This window comes from Protomyctophum bolini (assembly GCF_963924005.1).
Source record: "Protomyctophum bolini genome assembly, chromosome: 6".
NCBI classification, from domain to species: Eukaryota; Metazoa; Chordata; class Actinopteri; order Myctophiformes; family Myctophidae; genus Protomyctophum; species Protomyctophum bolini.
Window position 1 is genome coordinate 35,099,035 of NC_137867.1, and position 13,801 is coordinate 35,112,835.

At 41.6% G+C, this 13,801-nt stretch overlaps 1 protein-coding gene across 1 annotated transcript; it reads left to right on the top strand.

The window, feature by feature from the left end:
* The first annotated feature begins 252 nt into the window (after positions 1-252).
* On the top strand, positions 253-8,778 carry tor2a (torsin family 2, member A). The gene is made up of 5 exons (XM_080766080.1): positions 253-403; positions 1,117-1,382; positions 3,517-3,692; positions 3,919-4,046; positions 6,216-8,778. The coding sequence occupies exons 1-5, from the start codon at positions 283-285 to the stop codon at positions 6,458-6,460; spliced, it is 936 nt and encodes a 311-aa protein (XP_080622206.1). The 5' UTR covers positions 253-282; the 3' UTR covers positions 6,461-8,778.
* Positions 8,779-13,801: the final 5,023 nt, after the last annotated feature.

Sequence of the window (13,801 nt, forward strand, 5' to 3'; positions counted from 1 at the left end):
TGTAGCCTATTCTTTTATTTATTTATTTTTCCATAGAACACAAAAAACTGGGTGATTTTCTGGACTGTGACGTGTCTTTAATGACAACGCCACGCCTTGAGTCATTAGCAGGCATTGTGGGAATTGTAGTTCCATTGACATTTTGCGTCATGTTGAAAAATGACATCCTGCAATAGAAAAACTACAAATTAAAACTGACCTTCCGTCAACTTCCGTCAAGACGTCAACTCGCATTTCCTTGGGCCACTGGCTGGCCAGCACAGTGCATCCGAAACATCCGAAATGTTGTCCATTCGGACTCTGTTGTTTTTATCAATCGTTAACCCGACTCGTTGTGTTTTAAAGGAAATTTACTGCACAATATCTGATAGTTGTGCCTGCGATTTTAAGCCGGATATAAGAGGTAGGACGTAACGAATGAATATGAACTAAGTGTATATTGAATTGTAAAATGTCCACTGTTAGCTTGCATGCTAATGGCCATATAATAAGTCAGACAGTAAGTTTACTCTATGGCTCTGGACTGCTAACTTGCTTTGACGAATATTTGTCATATTTCACGTGCAGTTTCGTGTTTGACTTTTATGAATGGCGTCGCGATGAAGCTAGACATGCAATTTATATAAATCTTTTTAAATTTAAATAAAGGCTTATTGTTGTGTTTAGATAGATAGTAAATGTGTTTAGTTTTATACAGTACTACACATGTAAAGTTAAACACCAGAGATACAACCCCCCAACAGTTTACTGTACACATACGTTTTATTGCTACTATAGTGTTGATGATGATGTCTTGTATATCATTGTATGTCTTAATTAATTGAATACACTGGACCAGTGACCACAATGGAAACAGGCTAAACAGCCCTCTCCCTACGCCCCATAATGTGCCCTCTCCCTACGCTCATTCTGTAGCTCCAGAATGAGCGTAGTGCTGAGGGAACATACTGGGGCTACCCTTTATAGGACTTTTTGTGTTTTCATTTTAGCACCATTGTATAATTGATCGTCCCACTAGTATTTGCAAACTGTTAATAATGTATTACTAACTAAAAGTATAACTTTCATACGACCACATTATGCCTCTAATATGGCCTCTTTTCCTGTCAACTATAGGCTTGGAATGGGACCTCTACAAGAATCTCTATGGACAACATCTAGTCCAGGACATTGTGTCTGAGGAGGTGGCCAAGTTCCTTAAAAACAAGAATCCTGCAAGTCCTCTTGTGCTCTCCTTCCATGGCTCCTCGGGGACGGGCAAGACCATGGTCAGCACCATGCTGGGAAGGCACCTTTATGGCGCAGCCATGGACAGCCCTTTTGTGCACCAGTTTGTGCCCACTCTTCATTTCCCCTTGAGGGACAAATTGAAAGAGTACAGGGTAAGTTTCATAATGATGTCTTACTCTAATTATTTAGTTTTTAAAATAGTTTGTCTCTAATAAAAGAAACACACCCGTATAGTTTATGGGTGTGTGGTTACTTCTGGGGAGCATTCATTGCTTCAGCGTCTTGTTGTACACTCAACATAGTAGGAGGAGCTGGGATTGAACCGAGAACTTACAGATTCTCATAGTGTTTCAGTAAGATAGAGCGGTCACTCTACGTTGCTGAAATATTAACCCCCCCCACTCCATACCTATATAAAGTCAAGGACCCCCATGAAAGAAGATTTTTATGGCTCTAGCAGTGATTTTCAACTATTTAGATTTCAAGGGCCCCTGGTTTGACCTGAATTAGACTACGGTCCCCTATTTAATGGTGGTTTTCGGGACCCCAATGTATATTGTAAAATCAAGGGCCCGGTTTCCCAAACGACACATAGGCCACTTTTCCACCAAAATAACTTTGGTTCAGAACCAGTGCCGTTCCGAACCTTGGTGCTTTTTGCGAACTGGTCGCAAACCGGCTGCATTCCCACCAGATTGAACCCCGGTTCATTTGGTGGCGCTATTATACTGTACCTAAACACAACATTTTGAAAAGGAGAAGGATCCATCATGCCCGCAGACGCCCCGAGGGCGTTGCACAACACAAACCGATGTAAACAGTATCCACGAGTTTGTGATGTTAGGGTTACAAGTTATTATAACGCTCCGCAAGTCTCTAATGTAAACGTATTTTTGTTCAAAGATGGTTGATCGCATCGAATATCTGTTGCGTGTGTCACTGTGCCTGCGTCCTCCCAAGTTCCAACCCACTGACAAGATCCAACCTACGTACTGACACACCCACTTATATCGTCTCGGTTCACAAAGCACTGCGTGCAATTACAAAGCTGAACCACCGTTTTGTGGTTCACATTGGGTACGAACGTTTATGGTTCAGAACCAACTCATTTTCAGTGGAAACACTCTGAACTGGTTCAATATTTGGCGGGAAGAAAGAACCGAACCGGTTCAACCCCGGTGGAAAAGGGGCCATGGTGTAAGAGTAATGGTGTAAACGTAATGGTAGGCCTCAGGCCTGAGGCCTACCATTACGTGGCACATCTATGCAGGCCTGAGGCCTGGTATGGTAGGCCTCAGGTCTACCATTCTGAAATTTAATTTAATATTTGGACTGCTGGACAGCATATATATATGCGCTGTCCAAATATTATCTGCTTGCATTAAACAACGTTAAACTCACCAACATTGCAGTTGTAGGGCAAGCTTGGTGGAAGCACTCGTTTTTATTAACGGGTAGTGCTGCTAACCTCCTGCATTGTGTGCAAATTCGAAACCGGTGGTACCTTTCAGTGACTTCGACGAGGGCTTAAACAGCTCTTGACATTTTTTATTAAACAAACGCTTAGCGGATTGAAAGAGGATAATTCAAGCTTGCCCTACAGCTGCAAGGCTGTTCCTTGTAGTGCTGTTCCTTGGAGTGGTTGCACCACTCAAAAACATTGCATAGATGCACCTGGGACGTATCCTCAGTGATGTATCCCAAGGTCATCAGGGTTTCGGGTCTCACAACATCATACCCCTCACTCGGGTGACCCAGCCGGGGTGATTAAGTCGCGACTTACGTCCCATTAGCTACCCTCGATCAGTCCCATTAGGGAAAAACCAGGGACACACAATCCGCTGCTCCAGAACTACTCTGCCGGTACTGGGCGGGCCTTCCGGTACTGGGCGGGTACTGGGCGGGCCATCCCGCGTGTGGAGGGACTAGGCACTGTGGGTTGACTCCTGGCCGGGCACCTCCTACACCTCACCAGCCAGGACCTGTGCTTTGCACCAGATTCCCAGCACCAGACACTTCATTCGGGAGTGGTGGATTCTGCAGGCACCACCGTCTATTCCTATGAGTCACTATAAATAAATCTAGCGTTGCAAATTTAGGCTAGGTATTACACTGTCCAGGTAGTTGTTCGCCAACCAAGTGTTCACACGAGTTGAAACTCTGTTGTTTTTGACAAGTAATAATATTGCGCAAAGGAGTATAAATTAAGCAAGACAATAGTAAGCTCTTGGTGTGCAATAATAATTGGATAAATTGACAAGCAACGTGTATCTCTTCCTTTTCCAGATAGAACTGAAAGACTGGGTGGAGGAGAGTCTGACTGAATGTGCACGGTCTGTGTTCATCTTTGACGAGATGGAGAAAATGCCACCAGGGCTCATCGACATCCTGGCACCATACCTGGGGCCCGATCACGTTGTTTTCCAAACCAACTACCGCAAGGCCATCTACATCTTCATCAGGTATTATAGACAGATTATATTGATAGACTTCTTTTGCCCATCTGGAGTTCAAATTAACTTTTCTACCAACCAAGTTCTAAAGTAAGACACACCTATACACGTGAAAGACCCCCCCCCCCCCTTTTTGGTTTGTTTACTTTTCTTTTAAACTGTTTCTTCTCTGATACAACTTAATAGGACTTTATATAGATTTGTATTTAGTTTGTGTGTGCATGTGTATCTCCAGCACCACTGGGGAAGAGGTGATCAACAAATTGGCAATGGAGTACCGCAAGGCTGGTCGGGAGAGAGAGGAGATCAAGCTGGTAGACCTGGAGGAGACCATCTCAAGGTCGCTTTACAACAGCAGTACAAGTAAGTAACATGACTTTAAATTGTGCTGTGAGTGCTTACGGTGCATTTATGCTTAACATTAGAGTTATAGGGATAGGCATACAAATAAAGAGTTCTGTCTGAAATCTGTGTTAATTTCATCTGTATTTGTGCACATTTTCAGAATGTTGTCGGATTCAGTTGAAATAGAGTAGTCCAGTCTAGTTATTGTGAAAGCCACACCAAAGTATCTTACCGTCTCTCTATACATGCATTGTATCAGCTTGCAGGGCCTTTGCTCATTTCTACCCAGCTCGTCTCTGTCTACTTTTGCTTTGTATTTCCACTGGCACTCGGTTACATCATGTCACTGTTTGGTATCGCCTATCGCCTCAGTCCTGCTTTGCTCACGTTGAAAAAAACAAAAACTAAAATGGAAAGGCAAAAAATGAGGGGAGAGAAGTTTGATTGAATAAAAAAAAGTTCCCAAAGTGATGAAAAAATCACACCTGTGTGAAAAACCTTAAACGGCATTAACGATAAAGAGACAATATGAAGTAAACGACACATTATGACGTACATTTTCCCTTCATTGTCAATGCGTTTACTAAACAAACTTTGAACTAAAGACAAACATTACACCTGTGTATAGGAAAAGATATTATAAAGTGTACAGCATATTGCAAATAATGTACTTACGTCCACTGGCCAATAAGGGACCACCATTCTTACCCCAACATGCATACATACCCAGCCGATCACCAAACGTACCTTAGTTACGTAATCAAGAATGGCGGTCCCTTATTGGCTGGTGGACAACACCGACATACATACATACTTATTGGCCGGTGGACAATACCGACATGCATACATACTTATCGGCCAGTGGACAACACCGGCATACATACCCAGCCGATCTGCCAGTCCGATATGAGGACCGTTAACCATACAAAACCTGAGGACCCGAAATGACCGAATGCCAACATATTATTATGAGTTGTAAATTTTTAAGTAAGACTTCTTTCTTACCTAAACGTAGTCCGCTGTTGGTGTATGGTGCTGCAGCCACTTTATTCTGTTGTAGGCTATAATTTCGGAAAAACTTTCATTGTTGGGTCAAAGACTGTAGCATTGACCCCTCCATAGTGCCAGCTACTTACAATAATTTTTATTATTTATTAATTTACTCTGTGTGGGGAATCTTCATGTCTTTATCCTGCTTTGCACATATCCTGTTTATTTTTTCCTAAATTGATGCACACATCCAAAGCACAACGTCACTGTCTTGATGATATTAATTGCATTGCAAACAGTTCATTAGAACTTGAAAACGTTTTTCCAGGAATTTGTTCCCAAGCAAGCTGTCCATCTCAACCCGGTAATCTTCCATGGCATGTCCAGTGGAAATTTCAATCATTCTTTTGATATACAAGATTGACACATACCGGTATATGTTTCCCTTATAAATACAAAGACCAACATCCGGGTATGAACTAAGGAGAATAACTTCCCAACTTGCACATTTCTTTGAAATCAGCAGTCCAGTTTTTGTCTGGCACATTATTTATTTATTTTACATATATCTGCTGTTCGGGCAGAAACCTCACATGTTCATTTTTCAGGAAATGAAAATACTATATATTAATGTTAGAAATGTCAAACGTACATTAATTCTTTCATAATAATATTAAACTTTTTTAATTTGTGTGAATATATCGCAGAGCAATTGTTACTCAATGCTATGGGATACATACTAGCCAATTAGACACCTGTCCATCCTGCTTGTCGTATCTATTTATAGTACTGACTAACCAACAAAACATAGTTCTGCTTGTGGTGATGCAGACTATAGGGAGAAAAATGCTGAGGCACTCTGTCTTCAGGTGATACAATTATAGATTTATTGCTGAGCAAGGCAACAGAGAATGACCAACACGTTTTGACATGGGATACACACATGTATTAGAATATTGCATTGTTTTGTAACATCATGTTTGTCCTAGTGATCCCTACCTGCCACCGTACATTTCAATGTGTTCAAAGAGTTGTCTGTATAATATAGCCTATTTACTTTGGTTGCACTGTGATGTAGTGACTAGTGACTCCTTTTTTATATTCCTTGCCCCCGCCGTTTTCATATGGAGAGGTAGGGCACCTTGTCGTTGTTGTTATTGGGCAATACTGAACAAAAATTACCCCCCCCCTCTTCAGGTGGCTTCTACCACTCCAACATCATCATGGAGAAGCTAATCAATCGCTATGTTCCCTTCCTGCCCCTCAACCGGCGGCATGTGGAGCGCTGTGTCCACAGAGAGCTGTGTCAACGGGGCTGGTGTGGGCGCAATGATGTAGTAGAGGCTGTAGGGGGAGACATGCTCTACACACCTGCTAAAGGACAATACTTCTCCAGTACTGGATGCAAGGCCATCCCAGCCAAAATCAACCTTTTCCTGTAAGCTGAGAGCATTGTGGTTGTAGCACAATACGCAAATCGAAAGGAAAATGTTTTTCCGCAAACGAAGTTGAGGAGAACCAGTTGTTGATTTGTAACTGATCCCATCCACTGCGTCCATTACCTCTTCCTGCTCCTCCTCCACTGAGAGGTTCGAGCATAGAGACAGTGCATAGCAGTGCAGTGCTTCCGGAGTGATGGGAAATATGTGTCTTAGTCAGGGTGGACACTTGGGTGGGCCCTTCTGGATACAACATGGTTTTTCTAACCACAAAGTCAATCGCCTAAATAGACCCAAAGGTGCCAGGGCTATACCAGATAATGTGTGGCAATTTAAACGTTTTTCAATTAAAATGTATATATATTTTGTTTCTTTAAGCAATTTGGAGTGCAAACCGGTCTTTCTTTTTCATCCTTTACTATTTTAAGGATCCAGCACCTGTTTTTCTGGTATGATCGCAAGTTGAGCGCATTATATGTTATCGATGTGATGTGATTCGAGGGTGTGGTCTAGCCAACACCAGCTCGGGACCCCGGAATTGCCGCCCTCCACATCCTCCTGTCTAGTATCAGGATCGTGAGCTCTGCACATCTACATAGGTGGTGCATTTCTTGCTATCTTATCAGATACCAAAATGTACAATAATACAATACAATGATTCTGTCTGATAAATAGAGGACAGGCAGACAGCTGGATAGAGTCCAACATGACGGCAACAAGAGACGATATTCCCTGATGCTATTGTCCAGCAGTCCTGCTCATGTTCAGCTAGAATCTTCTTTGTGAACTTGTGGTGGTGAGTGTTGGCCGTTGGGAGGCGGCATAGAGGCTGTTGTTCCATGGTTATCATTAGTGGATAACCTCACACTGTTAGCTGGCAAACAGTGGCTTCCAGTCTGTTTTTATTGACTAAAGGATGGTGAAAGGGAACCAGGGTCTAAGGCTTCCTGTAAGTAAAATGTTAAATTGGAACACGGATGGTGTTGTAACACATTAAAATCCAAGTCTAGAAACTACTTGGAAGAGGAAAACAGGAAAGTTGGATTTTTACTTGAAAATATTGAGTTCATCCAAAATGACTCTCCTACCATTAGGTGGCAGTAAAGACTCATTTTAGTCCATACATTGAAAAAGATAAGGAGACTTTAATCAATTTTGTGTTATTTTAGTTATAATTTTGTTATATATTTTTGCTTTATATGTTATTTGTTATGTAAATATAAGATAAGGCAAATTAATATTGCGCACTTTACTGCTTAGATTTACACTCCTGCGTTTGTATAGGTAAACTATTCAAATGCGACTAGATCTTCATCTTCATAATTACAAAATAGGAAATACTATGAATTCTAGAAGTCTGAGCAATGCAAGTAAACAATGTTACACAATACACACCATACTGTATGTGCCTAAAGAAAGATGTGTCTAAAAGAAATTGTAATTGTATGTACATTTCCTGTCAGTTTTCATTGTTTAAAATATATATTTTTAAATTGCTATGAATTTCTTACAAGAGAGACTTGGCCTAGTTAGCAGCCATATAAAAACACAACACAACACATTAAAATGCAACCTGCTAATGATTGCATTTGAAATGGTAACGGTATACTGTATACAGCATTTGGGCAGGAATTAAAGAAAGCTGAAGGAAGGAATTAAATTTGAGTTTTACATTTCCCAAGCATGAATGATTTTCTTCCAGACCTCACTCAAATACACTAAAGTGACAGGACAAGTCATATGATATGATTCATATAATATCAGTTGTCTTTATATATCCCAGGCTCTCAAGACAATCTGTCAGCACCACTGCCTTAATCATGTAGTGTTGTTGTTAGTAGGAATAAACACAAACACCCAGGAGGAAGTGGACTAAGACCGGGGAGGCGACAAAAGGGGAAATTGCCGTGTTCTGACTATAAAAAGTTTGTTTTAGCCTGTTGCTGGAAGAGTGACGATTACCTCACAGCTAAGTGTAATGAGTTTAACAATGTTTACATGAACAGTCACAGGAATTAATGTCAATTTAGAAAACATTCCTGTGATTGACAACTTACCTGGGAACAACTAAATCTGCCTGATTTTATTTTATTTACAAACTTGGATTTTATATACTGATATGATTTATTTTACATGAAATTGCCATACAATGGCAGTCTTTGATTCAGATGTGAGTGAAGATGCCATTAGGTCCATCCCCATTTCAATAAGCCACAACTTGGAGCCATTGCCAATTTTCAATGAATTCTTGAATATTGTGATATGTCAGTCATTTTTTTGCTAGGTTTTTGTTTGCCACTGAATTAAACATCCATGAAGTACTAAAAGTATTTTGTAGTTATATATTTCTTGCAATCTAACAAATATGGTCAGCTATTGTAACCGTACCACTTTCAGATGGAACATGCTGATTTGTACAGTATATAGAGGAAGCCGGTTTGAATACGACCTCCAAATGCTTTGGAAGTCTTACCCTGTCTCTCCAGCTCTTTAATGAACAGAAATCACGCCTGTGTGAAGTGAGGGGCGATCTTTGTACATCGTCATACATGATCTCATTCCGGCCAATCAGAATTTGTGTCCTCACCTTCGTCTTCAATGTTTGTGTTACGCAATGTTTGTGTTTACATGGACACTCAAACATGAACTCTGTCCATTCATTGTCAATGGGATCTAATGTTTGTGTTAGGACAAAGCATGTGTTGGCACTATACACTAAAAGCTGGACATAGGAGGGGCTCAAATATAAACAACATACATTTGGTGGGTTGCCAATTGAAAAGGGTACCCATTTATGCTAGGAGATAGCAGAACCGCCCGTGAGTCTGTCTGTGTGTGAGTGCGTCCGTCTGTTACCAGCTAATCTCCTGCACCGTTAACCTGGTCGATGCCAAGTTTTGCACACACACTCCCTGGATGCAAACGATGAACCTCTGCCCCAAATTTTCCATTTCCAAAACGGCCTGTTATAGCGCCACCAGGAGGCTGACTTTTTTGACAATTTTTTTTGATATTACTCCTCCAGATTCCAGTCCAAAACTCCCGCAAATCGTTACACAGTATCTCTATAGTCATGTGTTGGACATCATTTGTTTTATTGTCTCCACCAGGCCGAAGGCATGGGGAGAGAGTATGTTGGCGGAGGGTGTGTAGAGCCCAGGATCACATTAGATGATTGACACAGGGGTGAAAAATGGGTTACAAAATCGTGGGATAAAAAATATATTACATTTTTTTTGCTAAAAAGGTGGTGAGACAATGAGACCCATGTTACTGAACTATGAACTATACAGCAATAATTGCTATCACAATATCTATATTGTGATAGCTATTTTAACACGTAACAAAATCTGAGGGTACACTCAGAGTTTAATTAACATTTAGGAGTTTAACTGTTTTTAGGTGTAACAGCCACTTTAGCAATTCAGTAGCTATCCCTATAGAGCGTCGCAGTCCCTCCCCCTTTCAGAACAACGAGTGGCCCAGGAAATGAAAACGCAATGCATTTCTTCTTTGTAATTATTTGTTTGGTCCAAAATATTGTGTGTGTTGTCATGATTTGTCACGACAAGAGTTGGCTTCGTACGATGCTTAAAAGGTCTTTAAATAAATTAAATAAGAACTGCCTATGGGGAAATGCATTGCGTTTTCATTTCCTGGGCCACTCGTTGATCTGAAAGGGGGAGGGACTGCGACGCTCTATTGCTTCAAGTTGGCAAAAAGTGGCTACTCAATACTGGGATCTATCAGCTGCTGTGGGCTGTGGGTAGAAAACATCCTTCGCTGCAGGGTTTAGCTTGTGCCTGTGGCTGCATTTACAATTTACATGCACAATATTAATTTAATGTGGTTATGAGAATTTCATCAGTAAGACTGCAGGTCATGAAAACACCTCCATGTCACTTCAATTAAGGTTACAATAATATGTTGATATGCCTGCTGGCCTCCGTGCCTTGTGCCTTAGCAACAGATAAAGTTGGGGAAGGGAAATGTATAAGGGAGCAGTATAATTTTAGTTTATGATGAGAAGAATTATTTGACTATAGAGGGTATGCGCATGCTTAAAGTGAATGGCACATCGAGTGGCAAAGCAACATGCAAAGATAGTTTAACGTTGTTTAATGCAATCAGATAAGACTTTTCTGTTTGGATGCATGGGTTATCATGGCCAGAAAGTAGTTTTTTGACACTCTGTAGGCATTCCTGCATAACTTCCGGGTTTGATGATGATGTCACGCGCATACCCTTTATTTGAAACTTTTTTTCTTCTATTGATTGTTGTGGCATGTTTCTGTGTCATATTATCCATAATTATCCAGTTCTGCCAATTCATGGCAAATGGCACTGACATTTAAATTATATTTTTTGTAAAGACATATTTCACTATGCAAAAATGTATAGTGCATGAATAAAGTCATGTAATTACTCATTTCTATGCCGTCCTACTATAAGAATCCATATTCCTATTGTGAATCAGGTTTTCCAACTGTTTCATACATTTTGTATAAAAGTCCATTCTAATTCAGAATGTTGTGCCTTGAGGCATTGTTTTTCGATACCCAGCACTAATGGATAATGTAATCTATACAGTTGCTACTTGCTATCAGTTGAGCAATGTTGGGCCCCTGCATGGGAAGAGAAGAAGACATGATTTGTAACATGACAGAGATGTGGTTCTGCTATCTCCTTTGACCAACAACAGGAAATTACAATTCTCTCCATCGGAAATGAACAGGTGTCAAAGGTGCGTGCGTGCATGTGTGTGCACGCGTGTGCATGCGCACACTTACTATACTGTAGGCTATATATGTGGATGCATTTAAGGGCAGGTGTGTGTTTCAAATATATTATTTAGACATATGCTAGTTAAGACTTATTTGTACATTCTGGATAAAAGCATCTGCTATGCCTAAATTGTAAAATAGTTCCCATGTGCAAAGATGTGCAAATTCAGTGCCTGTTCAAAAATACGATGACCAATACCACCATCACAGCCATGTATTTTGTCACATGTCACACCAGGCCATCATCAGCTCTTGACTGATAACCAGGGTAGTCCACTAACCAAAGTGACTAATAAATCCTATACAAAAGAATCACAAACTACTGAGAATTGGACCTCTAAAATGATGGTTGCTTACTTGCCCAAGTAGCTGGTAAACATGCCAACCACCATTCACATTTCCCCAGAAAGTAGTGTTAATCTCCCACCCTGCTGACCACGTTTGGTGTATATCACCTCATCTGACAGCTTTTGGAAATCCGTTACCCATCCTCGCATATAATATGCCACATCTCTCTCCGGTCCTACGGTGATGACTTCATTAGCTCACCCCCACCCGCATGGCAGTGAGGAAGAGGAGGGGTTTGGAGGTCAGTGCTCTAAGAGGCCTCTTCACCCCAGCTGCCGTTGTTAAAGGAAGGGCTTTTCTGTTTCGCCATCCTTCTGGACAATGAAACGCCCATATAATGCCAGGATGACCACTGGGGCCCCCCTTTCTCTCTCTCTCACTCTTCCTCATCTCTCTGTGGCCTGACCTCTGGGTCTGTGTTCACACGCTCCCTGCAGAACAGCTGGACCAGACTAGCCATTCTCTCTCTCTCTCTCTCTCTCTCTCTCTCACTCTCACACACTCACTCTCTCTAGACCTACATTGGACCACCTCCATCCCTACCTCACTTGCATCCTCTCTTGCTCTCTCTCTGTGTCACCAAATCACAATCACACGTCATTCAATTGTTCATCTCTCTTTAGCGCCTTTCACTTTAAAAAATATGTTACTTCCATCAAGTGACACAATCATGATGCAATCATTAGGCTCAATCCCTTTGCTTTCACTTTCTCTCCTCTTTCTCTCTCTCTCTCTCCATCTTTCTACTTCCCATCACAAACTGGTGTAAAGAAAAAAGAAGAAAAACGCACCCCCCCTCCCCCCAGCTCCTAGCCCCCCCTCCAGTGTCCTCCAACTAGCAACAATGGGACACTGCCCCCTTCTCCCCCTCCACATCTGTGAGTGCCCCTCTGTCTCCTTATTCTTCTCCCTAACCGCTCCATTATTGGGCCTCTTTCACTTGTAAATGTGGCCAGTGATACTTCTGATGGGTCTTTTATGCACACGGCCGGGGTCAGGGGAAAGGTAGGTGACGGGGAGGGAGGGGTTGGATACAATGGCGGAGGGGTGGAAGGGAGTCTTGTGCATTTTTTTTTCGCGGGGCCAGAGTGTGAGGGGACAATTGTGACAAAGAGTTAAATCCTTTTTTGTGTGTGCAGTCATTTGGGACGGTTGGGCCGAGCTCAACACTTGCCTCTTGCCTGCATTCCTGCAGCCCTCCCTTTAGCAGAGCCACAGCCCTGCCCAGGACCGGCAGAGGCCCTAACGGACATCAGTTGAAAAGCACTCTCTCAAACAGGATGTATCATTTTCACTGCACCTGTGTCACTTTTGGTACATTTAGAAACGTTTTGGTGGCAATTACATGTTTCGATATGAATCGACCTGATCTGCTGTATAACTCAAAATTGTGTATACCTTAAATTGATATCACAGATTTCTTGACAATGACATATCCGTTTGAGAATGCTTCATTTCATGAGTACTTAATGAAACACATATGAAACAGTTACAGCTGGATCGCATTGATTGATTTATTGAATGCTTTATTAGTCAGAAATGTATGAGGTAGGCCTGGGCCGGCTTAGCGGTCCAGGCACCTTGGCTGGTAATCCAGCATGACAGTGTGTCACAGGTTCGAGTCCCGACACACATTGCTGTCAATGGCATCGTCAATGGCGTTTATTAAACAAACATTGAACTAAAGACAAGCATTAAACCTGTATTTAGGAGGGTCTAGCGCCCCTCAAAAATAAATAAAAAAATGTACGAGGTACAGTCAGACATTAAGGCTGAAAGGTGCAATGTCTCAGCTGTATACTGTATCAATAATTCATGCATAATACCTGTTTTTTATCTATATTGAATAATCATGTATTCAGATAGACTAGAGAATCAATTTCACAGAACATGCAGAATTAGATTTTTACTCCAGTGTTAGAAATAGGTTGTTATTGCTATGATTCTGTGTTAGCCGGGCTGGCCGGTAGCCTAGTTAATTTGGCTACTCATGGAGAGCCATGTGTTGATCTTGATGTTCCTTGCTCAATTATGTATTAAGTATAAAGTTAGACTTATTCCACTCATCTCATTCCAGTTCTCATCCTTGCGAAGGTATAGGCTGGAACTGTGGCAAGGCTTGTGAGCGTAATGGCCAGAGCCTGGTACTGTCACTACCAATGTCATTTCCCTCAGTGAGGGGTTCATACTGTATTGTTCTGTGTAGCCCACC